At 41.1% G+C, this 24,115-nt stretch overlaps 1 protein-coding gene across 1 annotated transcript in view; it reads left to right on the forward strand.

The window, feature by feature from the left end:
* Positions 1-22,473, forward strand: part of LOC113406755 (carboxypeptidase B2-like) — a 31,930-nt gene extending 9,457 nt beyond the window's left edge. Inside the window, exons 3-11 of the mRNA XM_026653375.1 lie at positions 3,289-3,413; positions 3,515-3,623; positions 8,752-8,853; positions 9,767-9,874; positions 11,804-11,914; positions 15,552-15,642; positions 18,777-18,979; positions 21,952-22,036; positions 22,158-22,473. Coding sequence (XP_026509160.1) covers positions 3,289-3,413; positions 3,515-3,623; positions 8,752-8,853; positions 9,767-9,874; positions 11,804-11,914; positions 15,552-15,642; positions 18,777-18,979; positions 21,952-22,036; positions 22,158-22,342 — 1,119 coding nt within the window. The 3' untranslated portion in view covers positions 22,343-22,473. The remainder of the gene's footprint in view (positions 1-3,288; positions 3,414-3,514; positions 3,624-8,751; positions 8,854-9,766; positions 9,875-11,803; positions 11,915-15,551; positions 15,643-18,776; positions 18,980-21,951; positions 22,037-22,157) is intronic.
* Positions 22,474-24,115: the final 1,642 nt, after the last annotated feature.

The raw sequence follows: 24,115 nt of genomic DNA on the forward strand, positions 1-24,115 counted from the left end.
ACTTAGTAGGCCAGATTTAGAGATATATGTACTGGAAGGGGTAAATGTTGCATGTTCTTAAAGTAGTTATTGAACAAATAAGTAAGTTGCTGCAATATATATTTTAGGGGGGCTGGAAAGAAAGTGTAAGTTACACCAGTTTATACTCCCTCCAGATTTAGATTCACCTTTGAATATGGCCTTCATAATGGGTATTCAAGACCTAGCAGCTTAATTGATTGCATTCAGATTGTATGATACGTCTCCTTAAAACTAATGTAAACTGCCTATACTATACATTGAGAGCTAGATTCACAAAGGTACTTAGGCATTGCAGGCCAGAGGTGCCGATTTTCTAATGTGCCAGGGGGGAGGAGGGTGCTTGACCCCCCACTCCTCCCCAGACTCCACCCCCATTCCACCCCTTCCCCCAAGGCCCTGCCCTCATGCACCCTGACTCTTCCCAGCCCTCACTCCTCCCCCTTCTCCCCAAGTGCCTCCTGCACACCATGGTACAGCTGATCACGGCAGGTGGGAGCCACTGTGAGGAAGGGGAGGAGCCAATTGGTGGGGCCGCTGGCAGGCGGGAGGCACTGGGGGTGAAGGGAGAGATGCTGACCTGCGGGGCTGCCAGTGGGTTCTGAGCACCCTCTATTTTTTCCCCGTGGGTGCTCCAGCCCCAGGAGCCTATGTTGCAGGCCTTACCCCTAGTCTGCCCCTGAGATAGGCACCCCAGGCTAGATTTATATAGGGGACGTAGGCATTGCAACTCTCAATGTTTTGTGCCTTGACCCGGGTCCGCACCCCTGTGTGGTGTAGTTAAACTGATCTAAGTCCCTATGTAGACAGTGCTAGGTCAGACGGAAGAATTCTTCTGTCGACCCTAGCTACCATGGGCAGAGATAGTGTCTACACTGAAGTGCTACAGCAGCACAGCTGAGCCACTGTCACATTTTAAGTGTAGACAAACCCTAAGAAAGAAGAGTGAGAAGCAGCCTAAGCCAGCCAGAAGGGAGGAAAAGTGAAAGGGTTCAGAACATGTAACATTTAAGGATAACCGATAAAGGAAATAGTTTTTCACACAATACACAGTTAGCCTGTGGAATTCATTGCCGGAAGATAGCAGAGGAAAAGTGTGGGGCTTAGAGCCCAGGTTTTCAAATGTATTTAGGTACCTACCTCCCATTGATCTGGCCTTAGATGCCTCCCACTGCCTGGAACTCTGCACCAGGGCAGCACTTTCTCACAGAAAAATAGAACGACCCCCTTATTATTATTTTTTTTAAAAAGTGTGTGTGCCCAGAATGCCCAATAGTTAGGGCACTTCTGTGGGATGTAAGAAAAACAGCTTTGAGTTCCCACTCAGCCTGATTTAGAGCAGGGACTATAACCCAGGTCTCCTGAATCCTAGGTGAGTGCTCGCATCACCATGCTATGAGGTATTCTGGGGTAGGTCTTGCGCGCTCTCTCTCTGTTGCCCGCTGAAGCTGTTCCAATTTATATGAATAATTAACTATTCACTGAGTCAGCGGGAGACTAACTTTATAGGTCAAAAGTCAGGGCACTTAGCTGGGAGGTGGGAGACTCCGGTTCAAGTCCCTGTTACAATAAATATTTAATTATTTTATACAAAGTGGAACAGCTCCAGCAGGAGAGGTTGAGAAAAACCCAGCTCAGTACACCTAATAGCCCGGTGATTAGGGCACTCACCTGAGATGTAAGCAGAACTGGGTTCAAGTCCCTACTCCAAATTAGGCAGAGTGGGGATTTAAATGTGGTGAGTGCCCTAACTACTAGGTATTCTGAACATGTAGTGTGTGTGTGTGTGTACGTGCACGCAGGCCTAAGCCTGAAGGTGTGCTGTGCACATGACCATGGGATCAGGCCCTGCTGGCAAGATAGGCAAGGAAACACACAGTTTGAGAATCCCGCTTGGGGACTGCTAGGGCTTTGGCTTGCGCTAGGTCTCCAAGTAGCTCATTAGCTATGAGGTGGCATCAGGGCAAAGGCAGTTTTGTGCATGCCCACCAGCAGCAATTTAGGTGCCTATTGGGTTAGGCAGAAGCTAAGCACTAGTTTTGAGAATGTCACCAGCCTCTAATGGTGGACATAAGCACCTAAAGAGGCAACTAGGTACCCAAGTACCTTTGGCAATCTGGCCCTTAATTTTGTTTAAAATTTAGAATATATTCTCCAGAGGCTTTCTCTACATTGGTTGTTCCAAAGGCTCTAGCTACATTGCACTGCAGTGCAGACTATGGGGGTATGAATTGCAGAGCACACCAAAATGTTGGGTGCTAACTGCCCCATGTGGATGCTGCTGGTGTGAACTAAAAAGTACCTAGTTTGCATTAACGTCATAGGTGCCGACTCCATGGGTGCTCTGGGGCTGGAGTCTTTTCCCCCCAGTGCCTCCTGCCCATCTGTGGGCCCCGCTGATCAGCACTTCCCCCTCTCTCCCCTGGGTCAAGCACCCCCCAGCACATTGGAAAGTTGGCGCCTGTAATTAACATAGTCCTATATGGTGCACCAAAATGAATACAATATTCAGAGTATAGTTGCACCAGATCCAAGGAGAGCATGACATGTTGATTTTGAATATGCAGCAAAAAAATTGCATTGGCCTTTTTTCGCATTATAAATTCATGTCTAATTTGCTGTCCACTACCACTCCTAAGTCTTTTCAACATTATTGCTTCCCAGTTTTCAATCTCCCACTGAATAGCTGAGTTTCAGATTATTTTATTTCATTAACTTTCATTTTACTAACTTTCATTTTACTAAAATTAATTTCATTTTATTTTCTGCCCAATTTTAATCTCTCTAGACCCCTTTATATTGCTGCTTCACCTGAATTTATTTTGAAATCCCTTCTGGCATTTGGTTCATCTATAATCAAAGTAATCACTGAATACAATAACTGCAATGACTAGTCTGAGCTGCATTAATTCCCCAAATACCCTCAGGAAAAATAACCCTCCACTGATTTGAGGATTTGGATTGTAATAATCAGCTAAACAGATATATTAAACTAGTAATATTATCTCAAGAAAGGTGATGTTCCTGCCTTTGTTCTTGATTTATGAATTTATATTCAGCTGTTATTATAAATTTTTCTTACCCACACACTTTTCATTTTTAGCAATAGCAGGATGTAACAGCACAACACGTGAAACATAAAACTGCTTCTCACACATGACCTAGTAGATTGAAGACATGTATTGTGTTTTGATCATGTTCAGAATGTTTACTAAATGGTAAAGTATTTTTTCTTTCCTTGTGAAAAAAATGTTCTTGGAAACTTTGTAGGTTGTTCTCTGGCAACCTGTTTCGGCTGAAAACATTATGAAGAACAAAGAAGTCCATTTCTATGTTAATGTGTCCGATATAGATGATGTGAAAGCTGAGCTAAACCGATCCACCATCCGATACAAGTATGATTCTTATTTCTTGCTGTGAAGATATTAAATCAGAAATTCAAGCCAATTGGCGACACTGCTTAAAGAATGGTTTATGCTCTTTGTTTGTTGTTCAGAGTTTTGATGGACGATATTCAAGGAGTTATCAAAAAACAAACTGTCAATGACACAGTCAGCCCCCGCAGTTCTGCATCCTATTATGAACAATATCACTCTCTGAATGAAGTAAGATATGTTATATTTTTCTTGTGATCCTTTATGCATTTATTGTTATTACATTAACAAGGGCTTAAATTTAATTTGATGATGATGGTGATATGGACTGTCTGATGGTGATATGGACTGTTACATTACAGACCAATAGGGGAAACAATTTGTATTGATTAGCTAATAATAGTTCATATTAGTACAGTACCTTTAATAAAGAAGGATCCCAGCACCTTACAAAACACACTACATAAGAACCACTTTACCCACCAACTGAAACCACATGAGAAATGTAAGGTAGGTGCAATGTAATTACCTAAAATGAAATTTGGTCAAGATATTTTAGATTTCATGTAAATGCTCACCCTAAGTTTACAATCATAACTTCAGTTGCTTCTGAAAATTTAATTCTAATGGATCATTCTGCAATTCACCTAAAAAGGCACCCTGCACGGTGCAATTGTGTATTTCTGCCAAAATTGCCTTAACATGGATTGAATGTTCACTCCAAAGAAGTCTTTAGTGAGAATAATGTGGAAAGCTCATTGAAAGCAAGGTTAGGGAAAATGCAAAGAAAGGAATATGTTTTTCTTTCTTGATTAATATCTTTTCTTCCTTGCTGCTGCAAAAAGATATGCTAGATGGTCTGCTGCGTGTTTTACATCTCTAATCTTCTACCTGTGATTGCTGTAATTCTTTTATAGAGTTCTAATCATTTTCACTTGGGACTCATGAGAAGCAGGACAATGTGCTTGTAAACTCAACACTCTACAGATGATTCTGTTTTTCTGAATCCTAAATGGATATGAGCCAGCAAGGAAGAAATATTAACAGGCTCTTCTGTCAACCTGTTTAAAGCAGGGCTGTCAAGCGATTAAAAAAATTAATTGTGATTAATTGTGCGATTAATCGCGCTGTTAAACAATAATAGAATACCATTTATTTAAATATTTTTGGATGTTTTCTACATTTTCAAATATATTGATTTCAATTACAACATGGAATGCAAAGTGTACAATGCTCACTTTATATTTATTTTTTATTACAAATATTTGCACTGAAAAAACAAAAGAAATAGTATTTTTCAATTTACCTAATACAAGTACTCTGGAGTTAATCATATTAAAACACATATTGTTTGCTTGCATCCAGTTTACCAAGTAATCCAGATCACACTGAATCAGTGACCTGTCCTCTTCATTATTTACCACTCCCCCAGTTGTTGTGTCATCTGCAAACTTAATCAGTGATGATTTTACCTTTTCTTTCAGGTCACTGATAAAACTGTTGGATAGTGTAGGGCCAAGAACCGATCCCTGTGGGTCCCTACTAGAAACACACCTGCTTGATGATGATTCCCCATTTATAATTACATTTTGAGACATATCAACTAGCCAGTTTTTAATCCATTTAATATGTGCCATGTTAACTTTATATCACTCTAGTTCAGGGATCAGCAACCTTTGGCACGTGGCCCGTCAGTGAAATCCGCTGGAGGGACGGGACAGTTTGTTTACCTGCAGCGTCCGCAGGTTTGGCCGATCGCAGCTCCCACTGGCCGCAGTTTGCCATTCCAGGCCAATGGGGGCTGCGGGAAGCCGCGCAGGCCGAGAGATGTGCTGGCCACTATTGGCCTGGAACGGCGAACTGCGGCCAGTGGGAGCTGTGATCGCCCGTACCTGTGGATGCTGCAGGCAGGGCCGGCTCTAACTTTTTTGCCGCCCCAGGCAAAAAAGAAGAGCGCCGCCCCGCCGTAACACACACACCCCCCCCGCCCCCCGCCCCCCCCCCCCCCCCCCCCCCCCCGCCCCAGCACCGCGCCGTGCCGCTGAAACACCCCCCGCGCTGCCCGTCCGAAACAAACAAAAAAAACACCCTTGAGCGCCGCCCCACCGAACAAAAACAAAAAACAAAAACACTGCGAGCGCCCCCCCGCCACCCCAACATTGGCCGCCCCTTCTAAGGTGCCGCCTCAAGCACATGCTTGGTCAGCTGGTGCCTGGAGCCGGCCCTGGCTGCAGGTAAACAAACCGTCCCAGCCCGTCAGCGGATTTCCCTGATAGGCCGTGTGCCAAAGGTTGCCGATCCCTGCTCTAGTTTTTTATTCAAAATGCTATGTGGTACCAAGTCAAATGCCTTACAGAAGTCTATTACATCAACACTATTACCTTTATCAACTAAACTTGTAATCTCATCAAAAAAAGATAGAAAGTTAGTTTGACAGGATCTATTTTCCATAAGGCCATGCTGATTTGCATTAATTCCCCTCCTTTAACTCTTTATTAAATCAAGTCCTGTATCAGCCTCTCCATTATATTGCCCAGGATCAATGTCAGGCTGACATGCCTAAAATTATCCAGGTCATCCTGTTTACCCTTTTTAAAAATGGAGATAACATTAGCTTTCTTCCAGTCTTTTGGAACTTTTACAGTGCTCTAAGACTTATTGAAAATCAACATGAACGGTCCATCTCCTCAGCCAGCTCTTTTAAAACTCATGGATGCAAGTTATCTGGATCTGCTGATTTTAAAATGTTTAACTTTAGTAGCTTCTGTTTAACATCCTCCAGAGATACTAGTGGAATGGAAAAAGTGTTACCATCACCTTTTGATGTTTTTATTCAAATACAGAACAGAAATAGTCATTGAACACTTCTGCCTTTTCTGCATTATTATTGATAATTCTACCATTTTTATCTAGTAATGGATCAATAGCATTGTGAGGTTTTTTTTGGTTCCTAATATATTTTAAAAGTCCTTCTTATTGTCCTTCACTCTGCTGGCCATAGATCCCTTTGCTTCCCTTATCAATTCTCTATAATTCCCAACTTCTGATTTATATTAATTCCTATCAGCTTCCCTTTTCTTCCATTTATTATATGTTTTTATTTTTTATAGCTTCCCTCACTTCCCTTTTAAACCAGGTCCATCTTTTAACCAGTATGGCCTTTTTCCTCAATTGTGGGACTGTAGCTTTTTGGGCACCTAGTAAGGTGTTCGTAAAAGATTCCCAATTACCGTTCACATTTTTCTGATTAAATTCTTCCTTCCAGCTGATCAGGATCAAAATTGTTTTAATTTGTGTGAAACTGGCCTTCAATGAGTGTTAAATTAGGCTCCTAATAAAGATAATCCCTTATGCAGGTTATACTGTATATTTACATTCCACACAAAAAACTATGTTAAAAAAACATTATTAAGATTGTAAAGTCAAGCACTCAGAAGTTAGGAAATGCCAGAGTTAATGTTCCTGTGTACTCTTAATTTGGCCCTTTGTGGATATGTATTAGCATACAGTCTTCAAGTACCTGATCACATACTACTTTTTCAGCACAAGGAGCTATGAGAAACTCGAGCATGTTCAGTGACGCTGGAATCATCAGAGATTTTAGCTGGTAAAATCAGAGAAGTCTCTACTGAGTATGTGCAAAATGTCATTTTTCAAAGGCTTATAACTTGGCCAGATTTGGGTGGATTTTTACAGGGATGGCCAAAGGCACATCCTTGACACAAAGGTCACCCCCTGCCAAACTTCAAGTCCCTGTTCCAAGCATGGGGGTGCTAGAACATAAAGAAAAAAAATATTAAAAAGGTAACTAGAATTTTTTAACATGTGCAAAACAACATTTTCCTTGGGCCTTTTTGTGAAACAGCTGAGCCATTTTGGCAAGTTTAAAAAAAAAAAAAAAAAAAAAAAAAACAGCCTGTGGCTGACATTTGGCATGTAAAATTTCAGCCTAAACTTTTAGAGTTTGACAAAAATATAAGCAATTGAAAATAGGGTCTCATAATGGGAAGTGTCAGGCAACCTTAATAAATACTCAGTTCTACTGGTACAGTCAGGGATGATTTAATATTTTTTTCTAAATCATAGAGGAGAAACAGGAGAACAGTTTAAAAAACTATATTTGTTGTAAAATATCTTACAAGTCTATCTTACAGGTGTAATGAATTGAGTAAAAATTCAGTTTGAACTAAAGGGTTTGGTCCTAGATAATTTATCCTAGTATAATCGTATTTTAGCTCCTTTCCTAATTTGGTCTTGCAATGTCTTGTTTAGGGTTTCTGTGGTGGAGCTGGGAAAGAAGAGATAAATCATAGATTACTGCATCAATAATTTTATTAACAGTTTACACACGTTTTCTAATTAAGCTAAAAAATGAAGGATCAGCAAACTGGAAAAAAAATTGAGAACATAGTATTTCTGCTCCAGCTGATTTTATATCTGGTGACATAACATGTATTCAAGATAGCTGTCAGAAAGTATCCACTTTTCAATTTTCATTTAACTACATGAAAATGCATGCACAAATTACTATGGTTAGAAGTGTAACTAGCCATTTGCATATACAATTACTTGATGTGTGCATGTAAATTAGATACACAAATATGCCTGTATTTCTCTAAACACCTAATTTTGAACAAAAGGCCCCAAACATTTAACTTTTTTCCGTGTCTAATTAATATTTCCCCATAAAAATCTTCTTAATGAATATTCTTTTGACATTCTTCTAAGCTTCCATACCTTGTTCAGTACAGCACTTTTCATTCATTCTTTGGTTTAAATATGGCCTTTAAAAGCTCTGAAAAAATTATCCAAAAGTGTTTTCTGCCTTTTCTCCCCTACCCAGACAGCTTTTAAAGAAACCTATCTTCTCTCTTGAATGTATTATTTCAGGCCACTTTACCTTGAATGGTCCCTAAAAACACATACTAAATACTTATGCTAAACTATCTATTGGAACTTGTATTTAACTGTGACACTCTTGGTAACTTTCCCAGAGAGGACGAAGAGCTCTGTGTAGCTCGACAGCTTGTCTCTCTTACTAACAGAAGTTGGTCAATAAAAGATACTACCTCACTCACCTTGTTCTTCTTTTGTCACTCAAATTGTATGAGATAGACAAGCTGGCTATGGATAGTTAGCCACTGATTGCGGGTGGGAACTTGTGCAGCTACATCATGTAAGCATTTTGGAAAAATCCCTCCTTTCTAAAAAGAAGGCACAGCCATGCATTCCTTGCACTAAATGCGAAATCTCCCATTAACTACAGTGGGAATATTTCCTGTGCATGGAAAGCAGAGTTGGGGCTGAAGACTTTTAAACTGAATCTATATTTGCTAACTGATCCACTCCATCTTTATAGATATATTCTTGGATGGAAGAAATAACAGAGATGAATGATGATCTCCTCCAGAAAATATATATTGGATCCTCGTTTGAGAAACGGCCACTTTATATATTGAAGGTACGGTTATGATTTAATGTGCAATCTTTTTCTGTAGTAATTTAAAATACAGGTGTAAGTTTTTGTCAGAGAGAATTTTTAAAAATGGTACTAGTAGCTCAATCAAAAAAATTTTGATAGAAAAATGTGTTTTATTTTTTTTTATTTTTGTAAATGCTCCAGTCCTCCCTTCCCAAAAATAAACAGGGTGCCACTGAACTTTGGCATATGTAGTGGGTCAAATACTGCTCTCCTTTGCACTACAGTAAGTCAATTGAGTTACTGGGTACAAAAACTAGTGTAAGTGAGATCAGCGTCCAGCCCAGTGTCTCCTTGAGAACGCCATGCAAGAGAGAGAGAGAGAGCACTTCCTTTGCTTGTCTCTCTTTCTTCTTTCTGTTTACTGTTCTATTTCCATTCTCATGTGCCATTTCAACATAAATAAGGCTGTAAGAAAATCGTGGGACGCAATTTTTTTGTGGAAACTGCATCTTTTTATAGTTGCCGCAAATTTGAGAGGTGTTGCGACCCTGTGCACCACATTGCAATGACACGCACTCAAATTTGGCCCAACTGCCTTTCTGCCGTGTTTGCCTCTGAGAGCAAAATAGGATACACCATGTGTTTTTGGCTGCTGCCCTGCTTTGGAAGGCTGCATGCCTTGGAAGAAGGTGCTGGAGCTTACGTGTGGGTGTGCACCCAGGGCTGCTGCTCCTGTCGGGGTACCCTGAGGGGGTCTTCCTTCCTCATCAGGAAACAGGTTGAGGGAAAGCCTGAGACTAGACCTCCAGGGGAGTGTCTGCCTAGTGCCGTGTGGACACGCTGATTGCACCAAAACCACAACTTTAATACACTGTGGCCACTGCTCTTGAAACAAACAAACAAAAATCCACAACTTTCTTACAGCCTTAAACGTATCATATTTTTTCATTAGCTTTCATCTAATAGAGACAGAACACCAAGAAGTGCCATATGGATTGACTGTGGTATCCATGCAAGGGAATGGATTGCTCCTGCTTTTTGCCTGTGGTTCATAGGACATGTGAGTAGATTTCATTACAATATTTAAAACAAAACGAAATACCTTGATCCTACTTTCCTTCTCTTGCAAATTGTGCTCTATCTCAACAACTTCCTATTCAATTTAATGCCACAGCACTGAAGAATAAAGTGTCTGCATGAGACAGAGATTAAAAAGCTCAGTTTGTATAGCAGTTATAAGGGTAAATTTTTCACATCAGCAGTAAGTTAGGCCAAGTCTTTCATATTTATGGAATGGTCAGGAGTGGAGAACACAGGTTATTGTATTTCAAACTAAACTTCGAGCTGGAGGAGACATACCCATGCTAGCTCTGACTAAGCTAGTGTGCTAAAAATAGGAGTGGTACGAACGGCAGAAGGGATAACTGCCCTAGTACGTGCCTAACATCTCAGATGGTATCATATTCAGGGCAGCCAGCCCCTCCTGCCGCTATAGTTACATTATTTTTTGTGCACTAGCTCGATCAGAGCTAGCATGGGTATGTCTCCTCCAGATGGAATTTATACCTCCAGCTTGACAGTGCAGACATACCCTAAGAGTGCATTTGAGTGGTAAAGTCCAAACGTAGAGTTACCCAACTAGAAGGCGGAATAACAGTTTGTCCACCATGGAGTTGAATGATATACGGAGAGTAAAAGCATCAGACTAAACATAAGGGTCTAACTTCAGCCCTCAGTTACACCCATAAAACTCCACTGAAATCAATGTGGCTCCAGAATTGGCTGGCAGTATGTGACGGAGTTTAGATAGGAGATTTCAAAGGAGCCTATAGGAGTTAGGTGCCCAAATCTCTTTGAAAGTCAATAGGATTTGGGCACCTAACTCCATCAAGCCCCTTTGAAAAAGGCCAGCCTTAAACACTCCCTTAGGAGCTAATGCTAATTAACCTCTTGCTGTTGGTCTAAATGATGACCAGCTGTGCTGCTGTCATGCCACTGAAATGTACCTGTAAGATCTGTAAGCAGTTAACAAGTTGAGAGAAAATGTAAACTGTTTGCCTCCCTATCTCCTTCATCTAATTTACCTGAGCATTTTAAATTCAATCCAAAGCTTTATTCCCATGTCACTTTATGAAGGAATACTTCTATTAAAATTGTCACAGACATAGTCACACACATTCCACATAGTAGTTTCTTGGCTACAATAAACATTCTTCTTAATGATGTTTTGAATCTTGTTTTTAGGCACAATAAAGACTGCCACTTTATATTCACATCAGAGAAAAACAATTGCCAGGGAATAAAAAGGACAGGAGAAGTTACAATAATAGGACATGCCTAATGCAAGACATACGAGGGGGAAAAAAGATACTATTAAACTTAACTCTTTATATTTAGTAACTCAGCTAAATCTATTAGGGTACAATTTACCCTTATGCAGAGGACAAATAAAAGGCATAGGTGCCACTTAAGTCCCACTTACGCCCTCAAAATAGGTCTTAGGTGGGACATAGGTAGTGCCTAGGTCTTGTGGTGGCCCTTTGCACAAGGGTGTATTTCATTTTTAATAATTTAAAAAAACCCAAACAATGCATACTTACAACAACCATTTCAAATGCTATTATTAAGCAGTTTTAGTGCTTGTGACAACTTTGGAGACTTAGACTGTTTATCTGCATAAGCAGCAAAAGTACAAGCTTCTTCACCAATATGCCTCAGTCCTGGCCTAGAGAGACCACCCAGTTGGGTAAGCGGACAGATGAATCTCCATTTTAATTGAATTCCAAGCCTCTCTGTGCTAACTAAGGTTTTGGTTGTAGTGGTGACTTCTGTGATGTGGGTATTTGTCCTCCAGGGGCTGGACTGATGCCACCACCATCACATTATTATTTTACATAGGGCCAACTGAGGACCTGTCAGGTGCCTTTCAAGGATGGTGAGGAAAACATTATTATAAACATTATGAACAAGTTCTTTTCATGTTCTATAGACAACCCACTTCCGTGAGAAAGATCGGACCATGACAAGACTTCTGCAGCATCTTGATTTCTACATCATGCCTGTGATGAATGTAGATGGCTATGAATACACATGGACGACTGTACGTAGGTTTCTAGACAGACGGTGGAACATTCCAGCATGTTATTCACAAGTACTGTGAGGGCTGATATACTGGACAGATTTAAAGGCATACTTTTCGAAGTGCCATGTGGCAGTTTTGAGCCCAAACCTCTGAACTCGCACTTGGAATTTTCTATTCTTTGTCCCTTCATAGACTACAATACTTACTGCAAATATGTGATTTTAACTCATAGAACACAGGCATTTTCCAGATCCCAGGTCAAACCAATGCTTAGGAGTGTCATAGCATCCACCCTGTGATTTTAATTCTTTCGGATGTGAGGTGATAACTATGATAGGCTGCATCAGCAAGACTGCCAATACTATGACAGTCCACCATAAGGGCACAACGGCCTGACTGAACAACTCACTTCTCCTTTCTGTGGTCTAAGGCCAGATAGCATAGTTTTCCAAGTACTTGTTGTTTCAAGTAAATGAATGAGCAATAGGTAAGCTCAGACAACATCCCAGTCTCTTATCAGGTATTTTACTTACTCACTATGAGAAGAAGGTTCAAGACTCCCAGAGGCTGAATGATTTATTTGCTTTATGAATTTATCCTTTTACTTAGTTTCCAGATTCCCTTTTTAGGCAGAAACCTGTTGTCAGGGTTCCCTCCCCACTCTGAACTCTGGGGTACAGGTGTGGGGACCTGCATGAAAACCCCCCTAAGCTTATTTCTACCAGCTTAGGTTTAAAACTTCCCCAAGGCACAAATTCCTTCCTTGCCCTTGGTATCGCTGCCACCACCAAGTGATTTACACAACATTCATGGAGGGCCACTTGGAGCCCTACCTCCCCCCAAATATCCCCCCAAGTCCCTACACCCCCTTTCCTGGGGAGGCTTGAGAATAATATCCTAACCAATTGGTTACAAAGTGAGCGCAGATCAACCCACCTGGGTCTTTAGGACACTGAAAAACAATCAGGTTCTTAAAAGTTTATTTAAAAAAAAAAAGATAAAAGAATCACCTCTGTAAAATCAGGATGGAAGATAACTTACAGGGTAATCAGATTCAAAACACAGAGGATTTACCCTCTAGGCAAAACTTTAAAGTTACAAAAACAGGGATAAACCTCCCTCTTAGCACAGGAAAAATTCACAAGCTAAAACAAAAGATAATCTAACGCATTTCCTTGCTAATACTTACTATTTCTCTAATATTGGATGCTTAGTTCAGATATGGCTTAGGGAGATGTATTTTCCCTGCCCTGGTTCCTCGCTGACCCATAGAGAACAAAGGAACACAAAACAAAAACCTTCCCCCACAGATTTGAAAGTATCTTCTCCTCTTATTGGTCCTTTTGGTCAGGTGCCAACCGGTTATCTGAGCTTCTTAACCCTTTACAGTTAAGGAGGGATTAACCCTTTACAGGGTAAGGAGGGATTTTATGTTACCCTTAGCTGTATGTTTATGACACCTATCTTCTCCATTTCTATAAACTTTGGGCTATATTTTTAAAAGGGCCTCAATCCAGCCTCTATTTGTGTTCAACTTTATATACACAGTCTTTACAGGCTGCCAGTTGCATCCACAATTCATAGACTTTACATGTGATATACCCAATGGGTCTCAATCTGTGCATGCAAAAGAGTTTGGTGTATGAAAATTCTATCATTAGCAGTAGTTCACCTCCTTTTTATAATGCACAGTGCCATTGAAATCAGTGGAGTGAGATTAAGGTAACAGGAGAATTTGGGTCATGGAGCCGCATTCTAAAATACTGACTCCATTTTTACTTTGTCATTATGTGGGCAAACTCCCATGGACTCAATGAGAGTTTGACTGAATAGATGCTGAGTAAGAACGTCACAATTTCCCTTTTTGTATGCAAAAATTGTACAATCTTTATTTTAAGCAGCATCTTTCGAAATTCTCTTAATTACCCCCCTCAGAAGTCTTTTAACAAAATCTTTCATTAAGCTCAAATGTGGTTTTGATTTGCAGTTGTCAAATTGGGTGTCTGTACAAATCTTTTGAGTCCTCCCCTATTTTCATTGTCCAAGTTCTAGTCAAATCAGAATAATTATACCAGACACAACCCAGGCGTTGTACTGTACAACTTTTTGTCTTGTTACCTAGCATGTTTAGCATTACTTAATTTCAGTACCTGGAAAGATAACTGAGCAAATAATCAAGCAATCAATTTGCAAACACCTAGAAGATAATAAGGTGACAAGTAAGTCAACATGTTTGTCAAGAACAAATTGTGTCAGACCAACCTAATAGCTTTCTTTGACAGGATAATAAGCCTTGTGGATAAGGTGGAAGAGGTAGATGTGGTATATCTTGACTTTAGTAAGACTTTTGATACCATCTTGCATGACCTTCTCATAAACAAACTAGGGAAATACAACCTAGATGGAGCTACTATAAAGTGAATGAATAAATGGTTGGAAATCCATTTCCAGAGAGTAGTTATCAGTGGTTCACAGTCAAGCTGGAAGGGCATATTGAGTGGGGTCCCAAAAGGATCAGTCCTGGGTTTGGTTCTGCTCAGTAGTTTTATAAATGATTTAGAAATGGCATAGAGAGTACACTTATAAAGTTTGTGGACAATGTCAAGTTGGGAGGGGTTGCAAGTGCTTTGGAGGATAGCATTAAAATTCAAAATAATCTGGACAAACTGGAGAAATGGTCTGAAGTAAATAGGATGAAATTCAGTAAGTACAAATGCCAAGTACTCCACTTAGGAAGGAACAATCAATGGCACACATATAAAATGGGAAATGACTACCTTGGAAGGAGTACTGCGGAAAGGGATCTGAGGGTCACAGTGGATCACAAGCTTAATATGAGTCAACAGTGTAACACAGTTGCAAAAAAAGTGAATAGCATTCTGGGATGTATTAGCAGGAGTGTTGAAAGCAAGACACGACTTGCTTTCTTCCGCTCTACTCTGTGCTGATAAAACCTCAGCTGGAGTATTGTGTCCAGTTCTAGGTGCCACATTTCAGGAAAGATGTGGACAAACTGGAGAAAGTCCAGAGAAGAGCAACAATAATGATTTAAGAACATGTGACCTATTAGGGAAAGATTGAAAAAAATTGGGTTTGTTTAGTCTGGAGAAGAGAAGACTGAGAGGGGACATGATAACAGTTTTCAAGTACATAAAAAGTTGTTACAAGGAGGAGGGTGAAAAATTGTTTTCATTAATTTCAGAGGATAGGACAAGAAGCAATGGGTTTAAACTGCAGCAAGGGATGTTTAGATTGGACATTAGGAAAATCTTCCTAACTGTCATGGTAGTTAAACACCAAACAAATTGCCTAGGGAGGTTGTGGAATTTCCATTATTGGAGGTTTTTAAGAACAAGTTAGACAAACACCTGTCAGGAATGGTCTAGTTATTACGTAGTCCTGCCTTGAGTACAGGGGACTGGATTAACTGACCTCTCAAGATCCCTTCAAGTCCTACACTTCCATGAGTCTATGCAGATAACTAGCTTATTGTTTTATAGGCTCCCTAAATCTCCTGTTTTGCCCCCCTTCATTGGAGGTTTCTACCCTCGACATCTAGAAATGTAAAAGTTGCATTTTCACTAGCAAATGAAATTGTGATGAGCATTTTTCTAAACTTTTATGTAAACCCATATTTTTGTGTCTCTGTCCACAGAATCGGTTGTGGAGGAAGAGCCGCTCAAGGCACGGCAACAACAGGTGCATTGGTACCGACATGAACAGGAATTTTGATGCAGGCTGGTGTGGTACAATGCAATTTTCTTTATATTTTATTACAGACATTTCAGTTTTAACATTCAAAGTTCTTCATTTTGAAAATATTTTTATTTACCTCGTCATAGAGTTGTTTCTGATATAAAGATAATGTACCTTAGTAATTAACTTAATCAAAATGTTTATAAGAAGGTCAGGAGACCAGAGAACAATTCCCAGTTTTGCCACATACTTTCTGTGTGGTTATCAGCAAGACACTTAAGCTCTTTGTGTCTGTTTTCCCATCAGTAAAATGGGAATAAAGAAACTTCCCTCCCGAGTGTTGTGAGGATAAATTCATTAAAGTTGTGAGATGCTAAGATACTATGGTGATGGGGACCATATAAGATTTAAGAGTAATATCAAACGTAAAATACTTAATCAATACAGAACTTGGAGAAATCAGGAAGTTTAATAGGAAATTTATATGCTGTGAATATTAATTACAGCAGGGATTTATATATCACATTTAATTTTCAAAACACTTAAAATGCTTAGCAACCCCAACATCATCTCTATTTTAAAAGTGAGGAAACAGGCACACTGAGGTTAGAGCAGTGGTGGGCAACCTGCGGCCCATACGCAGCCCATCAGGGTAATCCGCTGGCAGGCCGCCAGACATTTTGCTTACATTTGCATGGCCGCCCGCAGCTCCCAGAGGCCGCAGTTCGCCGTTCCCGGCCAATGGGAGCTGCGGGAAGCAGCGGCCAGCACATGGCAAAAAAGGGCACCTTTATATGCAACAGACCTACTTTCTGGGTATACTGAGTCATATCAGATGACTTCAGTAACTAAAATAAGTTTCTATTTTGTTGAGCCAATATAGCTATCAGAAAGCTAACTGAATTCTATTCCTTCTTGGACATTCTGAGTAGAATTGCTTATTACATTTCAATAATATACACCTTAGCAAACCCATTGAAAGTAATGGGATTGTATAGGTGTAACTCACAACATAATCTTGCCTGCAGACTCTTCATTATCGATGATGGTTGAGTCTTATAATTCTTTTTAAAATATTTTTTACTTAAACTGAACACATCTGACACACAATCACCATGAAAAAATAAAGGTGGAACCCAACAATTTCAATTTAACAGAGGTATTTTTCAGAGTAGAATCACTCTCTGAAGGGCTTCATTTTCAGAGGTGTTGAGCAGGTACAACTACAACTGACTTCAGTTGGCATTATGGACCAGAACACACTAACTTAAAGCAGAACCAGATCCTGCTAGAACAAGATATGCAAAACCTGTCAACATATCTCCACTGCTACGATGATCAACACCCCCACAACACACCTATTAAGATCCATGGGTCCTACACATGCCTATCACAACATGTGATGTATCTCATCTAGTGCACTAAATGCCCGATAATAATTATATGAGTGAAACCCTCACACAGAAAAATGATAAAAGACATAAACACCATATTGCCTGTGTGTGAACACTTTTTTACAAAACAATCACTCTATATGTGACCTCTCAATCCTCATTCTTAAAGGAAATCTGCCCATCATCTTCAAAAGATGAGCCAGGGAGCTTAAATACATAATTTTGCTAGACATTAGAAATCATGGACTGACTAGAGACAACTGGATTTACGGTTTATTATAACAATCTACAACCCACTAACAATGCCTCCGCCCCCTCCCCCCACACCGCACCCAGCTGCCTTTTTTCCCCCCTCCCTTCCTTTCCCTTCTCTGACTAGAGACGTGTTAACGGGCCACTTCTCCTTGAATGGTCCCTTGAAATATGTGTTAAGCTAAACAATCTGTTCCACCTTGTATTTAGCTGTGAAACTCTGAGGGCTGTGCCGCTGTAGTGCTTAAGTGAAGACGCTCCTATACCGACAGGAGAGAGCTCTCCCATGGGTGTAGTTAATCCATCTCCCCGAGAGGGAGAAGATCTCCTATTGACACAGCGTTGTCTACATGGGAGGTTAAGGTCAGTATAACTACATCACTCAGGAGTATGGATTTTTCACACTCCTGAATGACGTAATTATACCTACATAAGTCTGTAGTGTAGATCTGCTGTGACCGTGGTGCCTGGAGGGGCTTCACTGAGAATGCTTATTCAGGGGAAACTGCAAAGAATAGGGCAGACAATCCCCCAAACTGGTGGTTTATTCTGTAATTAGATTTCACCAAGCCAGTAACCAAACAGCTATCTGATTACCAAGAAGCCAAAATACAGTCCCCTTTAAGCAATCCAGCCTTTGGCTCCCACCCAGACAGCCAAGTCTAATATAGGGAGGACTACTAAAAACCTTATTCCCATTATATAAAGTTCTACCAATGCCAAGTGACTGGACACATTGCTCACCAGGTCAATGAATATTTCAGATCTCATCCAAATACACGCTTATAGTCAATCCATATTAACTAAATCTAAGATTTATTAAGAAAAAGAAAAAAAGAAAGAGAGTTGCTATGGTTAAAAGATCAATCTACATAGAGATATGAATAAAGTTCTTAGGTCAGTTTCATAACAGAGACGGTGAGGCTGCTGATTTGTAAAAATCCTTCTGGAATCAATGTTAAAGGTTGTAATCCAACAGGCAGTCCATGTGCAGAGTTTGTTCCAATTCTACCATTTCCCTTGGTAGCTTGTTCCAATGGTTAATCAACCTCACTGTTAAAAAATTGTGCCTTATTTCCAATTTGAATTTATCTAGCTTCAGCTTTCAGCCATTGGTTCTTGTTATGTCCTTCTCTGCTAGATTAAAGAATCCCTTGGTAACAATGTTTTCTCCCCACAAAGGTACTTATACACTGTAATCAAGTCACCTCTCAAACTTCTTTTTGATCAGCTAAACATATTATGCTCTTTAGGTCTCTGAATGTAAAGCATTTTCTCCAGCCCTCAAATAATTTTTGTGGCCCTTTTCTGTATCCTCTACAATTATTTTAACGTAAGGCAAGGTAGTGGAGAATCAGGCCCAGATGCTTAAAGGGTGCAATAATGATACATGCAGTAATGATGCATCCAACATGTCCCAGTTTCTATGCTTATTTGTATAGCATCCTAATGCTTTATATTATCACTGAGCCATGAGACAATTCAGTGTATATTATAAGAACACAACAGGTGACATTGTATCCTCTATTTTATTACAGGTAAAGGTGCCTCTCATAATGATTGTCATGAAATATACTGTGGACCCTATCCTGAGTCTGAACCAGAAGTGAAAGCTGTGGCTAATTTTCTCCAAAGGCATAAAGATCACATAAAGGCATATATAACTATGCACTCTTACTCACAGATGGTACTGTTTCCATATTCCTACACTACGAATAGAAGTAAAGACCATGATGAACTGGTAAGTGTTACCACTTATTAAGTTTCATCTATATCTCCCACTTTCATCACCTTGCAGGAATGGACATTTAATGAGAAGTGTGAATGACTGCCTTCAGTAGGCTTTGAGTCTGTTCAAGATTTGGGAAAATTGATTTTTCGATGGATAAGAGCATAAGGAAGCTGGTTGTTGGCACCACCACTATATGATTACAAGAAAGTATTCTAGTTTAGGAGGACACTGATAAGATGAAAGTGTTTATTCTGGATGGATAAGGTAGCTTGACTTTCTGATATTTTCAAGGCATTGCTAAGGGAGCAAAGTAAAGGTAACTTGAGTACCTTAGTACGGCATTTCAATACATTCAAGTACAGGTTTCTTGTAAGTTTTCCCCTATATCTGAACCTACTGAGTCTGTAACTTTTTTTAACTCTATTGTTCTTGAATGGTGTGCACCCATAACACTGATAGGTGCCTGCAGCCTTTACTGCACCTTAAGTCAATCTTTTTCTATGGGAAATAATGTTTAAATGGTCCTAATGGTATGATGGAGACAAGCCCTTTTTTACAGACCCTGAAGCAGAATACCTCTTTGATTCTGCAGGTCACGAAGTTGTCCGCTAGCCAGGGGTCCTGGGGCTAATGGTCTCCTGGGGCTAATGGTCTCCTAAGGCCTGTATAAAAGAAGTCCAAGTCCTGTGAAGTTCTGGAGATCCACACGATCAGGGCTCCTCTCTCCTGCAGAGCCTAGAAGTTGTGTAGGATCAGCTCCCATTCTATTAATCAACAGGATAAACAGGGAAAGCTGGGAAGTGAAGAACACTGTTGTTCTTTTTCCTCCACTGGTTAGCCCCCAAGCCTTCAGGTTTATCTAGATTAGGAAAAGAGATCCAGGCTAGGTTGGAGTTAGCCAATATATGCAGGCCAATTAGGCTAGTTGAGTTGCTGAAGAGCTTCACAAGATTTCCTGGGGTAAGAAATAAGAAGAGAAGCCCCACAGAATAAAGAATCCTTTCCCTGCTCCCTCTGGCCAATTTCCTGATGCTTTCTATGCATGGGGAAGTGGGACAGGGGTTCTTTACTCCAAGTGCCTCCTGCATGGGACCAGGGAAGGAGTAGGAAATGGCTGACAGAATGGGGAAAGGGCTTTTCATTCCATGGGACCTGCTATGCGGAGACAGAGGACATCATCACGGTGGACATAGAATCATAGGGTTAGAAGGGACTGTAAGGGTCATCTAGTCTAACCTCCTTCAAAGATCCAGGATTTGTTGTGTCTAAACCAGTGGTGGGTAACCTGCGGCCCGCGGGCCACATGCAGCCCGTCAGGGTAATGTGCTGATTACCCTGACTGGCTACATGCAGGAGTGGGGCTGAGGGGTTCGGAGTGTGGTCGGGGGCTCGGGGCTAGGGCAGAGGATTGAGGTGCGGGGGGCTGAGGGCTCTGGCCATGAGTGAGGCGCCTCTCCCTAGCTGCAGCAGCTCTGGTGGCGCCAGGGCCGGGGCGCCTCTCCCCAGGCACTGCAGCTCTGGCAGGGCCAGGTCTGGGGGAGAGGTGCCTGTGCCGCGCAGCTTAGAGGGAACTTAGCTGGATAGCCATCTGTCTTGGATGGTTTAGACCAGTGGTTCTCAAAGCCAGTCCGCCGCTTGTTCAGGGAAAGCCCCTGGCGGGCACCTCTCCCCCAGACCTGGCCCTGCCAGAGCTGCCGTGCTTGGGGAGAGGCGCCCCGGCCCTGGCGCCACCAGAGCTGCTGCAGCTGGGGAGAGACGCCTCACTCACGGCCAGAGCCCTCACCCCCCCCGCACCTCAATCCTCTGCCCTAGCCCCGAGCCCCCGACCATACTCCGAACCCCTCAGCCCCACTCCTGCCATGCATCACCTCCATATTGCTACACATAACAAAATCATTCCGCATATGCATGTAAAAAATTGGAGGTAACATTGTTAACCAGCCTCCTTTTGAAAAACTCCAGAGAAGGAGCTTCCACAACCTCCCTGGGCAGTCTCATGACATTCTTTATGCCACAGCATCCCCGGCATGGGGCCAAGCAGCAGCAACAGGTGATGGGTATTTGGGATTGCTTCTTCATGTTGCCTCCAACCTTTCCATTCCCTCCCGCTCTTTCCCCACACAGATCCAAGGTCTTTAAGGAAGATTTTGAAAATTAGCTGTTACTATCTCTTTAATGGAAGGTTTTTTTTCTTTTTTTAAATTAATGGGCTTTGTACAATGATAGAGTAGGAACACAGACACTGTCATATTTGATCAGACCAGATCTCTATCCAGTCCAGTATGCTGTTTCTAGCAGTGACCAGTGCCAGCCTTCATAGGAAGGAGGAAAAAATCCTGTAGCCGACATGAAATAACTTGCCCCCAGGGGAATGTTTTTTCCCAAGCCTCCTCAATTAGTGACCATCTTATGGCTTGAAAGTTGAGGGTTTATATCCCTTTTAAATTTATTTTTTTATCCTAGCTAATGTATTTGTGAAAGAAGATAAAGAAAATATAGATTTGTCACTTCTTTCCTTGTGAAGCAGAGATGTAACATCCTGTAAACTGATTACAGAATAGTTCATTCTAGTCAGTTGTTCAAGAGTAGTGTATTATCAAATCCTTTTTTGTATGCTTCAACACTAACTTTAACTTAAAATACTTAACGGTTACTTAAACAATATTTGACAGGAAATGGAAAATACAGGACAGCTACACAGAATGGATTTGGTGATAAGTTTGCTGCCCAGTTGCAGCATAGATGCTATTTGTACCATGGACATAACCTAACCATGTTTAGCCACATCTTGTAAGCATTCTAAAGCCAACCACATATTCACATTAAAAACTGCAATGCAGCCAGGTCTGGGGACAACCATGTTGTAAACAGGTCCTCTCTCTTTATTGTACCCATAGTGGATGGTTACAATGCCCTAACAGAGTCAGTGTGAAACACTTTTACTAAATTATAAAAGTTAATTAATATTTTATTGATTTCAGCTATCTGTGGCAGATAAGGTAGTTCATGCTATTAGAAAAACAAGTCAGAAAATGTATGAGTCTGGCCCTGGTGCACAAACTATCTGTAAGTATCATTTTTAGTACTATAATCAGTATGACAGAGTATCCTCTCTACCACAAGGCAGTGTGTAAGACTGAGGCCAAGGTTGCAGATAATAATCTGTTTCCTTTTCTTTGTCCTACAGATTTAGCTCCTGGAGGTTCAGATGACTGGGCTTATGATCTTGGCATTAAGTATTCTTTTACCTTTGAACTTCGGGACAGAGGAACACATGGATTTTTGCTTCCTACAAATCTAATTAAACCCACTTGTATTGAAGCACTTAGTGGTATCAAAACAATAGCTTTACATATTATCAACAATATTTAATGTGCTATGTTTTGTCATTTCATTGCTTTAACTGGTAATTTAGGTGACCTGATGGGCAGTGTCATTCATTTAAGTGTGCTTTTTTTAGTTCACTCAAATAAAAGGAATTACTTACTGCTTTCGATCTACAACCTATCCTGGAAAATGATCCCTCACTCTCACAGACCTTGGGAGGCAGGCCAGTCCTTGCTTACAGACAACCCCCCAACCTGAAGCAAATACTCACCAGCAACTACACACCACACCACAGAAACACCAACCCAGGAACCAATCCCTGTAGCAAACCTCGTTGCCTACTCTGTCCCCATATCTACTCTGGCGACACCATCAGAGGACCCAACCACATCAGCTACACCATCAAGGGCTCATTCACCTGCACATCCACTAATGTTATATATGCCATCATGTGCCAGCAATGCCCCTCTGCCATGTACATTGGCCAAACCGGACAGTCCCTCCGCAAAAGAATAAATGGACACAAATCGGACATCAGGAATGGTAACATACATAAGCCAGTAAGTGAACACTTCAATCTCCCTGGTCATTCTATTACAGATTTAAAAGTCACTATCATTGAACAAAAAAACTTCAGAAACAGACTTCAAAGAGAAATAGCAGAACTAAAATTCATTTGCAAATTTAACACCATTCATCTGGGCTTGAATAGGGACTGGGAGTGGCTGGCTCATTACAGAAGCAGCTTTTCCTCTCCTGGAATGGACACCTCCTCATCTATTATTGGGAGTGGACTACATCCACCCTGATTGAATTGGCCCTGTCAACACTGGTTCTCCACTTGCGAAGTAACTCCCTGCTCTCCATGTGTCAGTATATAATGCCTGCATCTGTAACTTTCACTCTAAGCATCTGAAGAAGTGAGGTTTTTACCCACGAAAGCTTATGCCCAAATAAATGTGTTAGTCTTTAAGGTGCCACCAGACTCCTTGTTGCTTTATTACAATTATTATTTGTTTAGGGGCAACAGGTAGGTGTTTCATTTACTACCTTTCACCTTGACATATATTAAATTGCTTCACAATTTGGCTTAAATGTAGCCATCTGTAGAATGAGAAGGATAGTGACAGATAAACTACAACTGTGCAAATGCAACCTCCCAAGCCCAATAATATTCAAACAAATACATGTCCGTTTTAGTACCCCTTTAGTGTTTGCTTTCGGAGAACTTTTGAATAATCCAGTTCACTCACACCAACAATGGTGAAAAGCAACTTTTAAAACAAATTGTAATATTTGTACCTGAAGTGCTTGTGTAACCCACTGATGAACATGTTACAGGTACCTCCCTGTGCCAGATCCACAGAGGGTATGAATGTCTTACAACCCCAGTTAGAGAGCCATGGCTCTGTAGCCATGATGTAGCCACTTAAGTTTTTAGCACTAGAAGTCCCTGGTTTAATCCCTCATGTTTCGGCCAAGATGGTGGCAGTCACTATTGAGGTGCCTCGCCATGGAAGTGGGAACAACACTATATGACTGAGCTAACCTCTCACTATTATGCAACACAGCTCAAATGTCCAATATCCCCAATCAGTCCAGCATCTGAATAGTCTGAAGAGATATGCCTATGGAAAGTCCAGTTGAAAAGGGGAACTGGCAGTGTGCAGTCAGACATACTGACTGGACACCAAAAGTCTGCTTACCGCGGGGCGGGGGAGGTACCGTGTGATTAACCCTCGCCAGTCCCTCCTTAGCCAGGGCTGCCTCATACCTACAGGCAGGCACCTTGTCAGGCTGCAGCAGCTCCCGCCCCAG

Source organism: Terrapene carolina, unplaced genomic scaffold (genome assembly GCF_002925995.2).
Source record: "Terrapene carolina triunguis isolate 2854851 unplaced genomic scaffold, T_m_triunguis-2.0 Scaffold18, whole genome shotgun sequence".
Taxonomy (NCBI): Eukaryota; Metazoa; Chordata; order Testudines; family Emydidae; genus Terrapene; species Terrapene triunguis.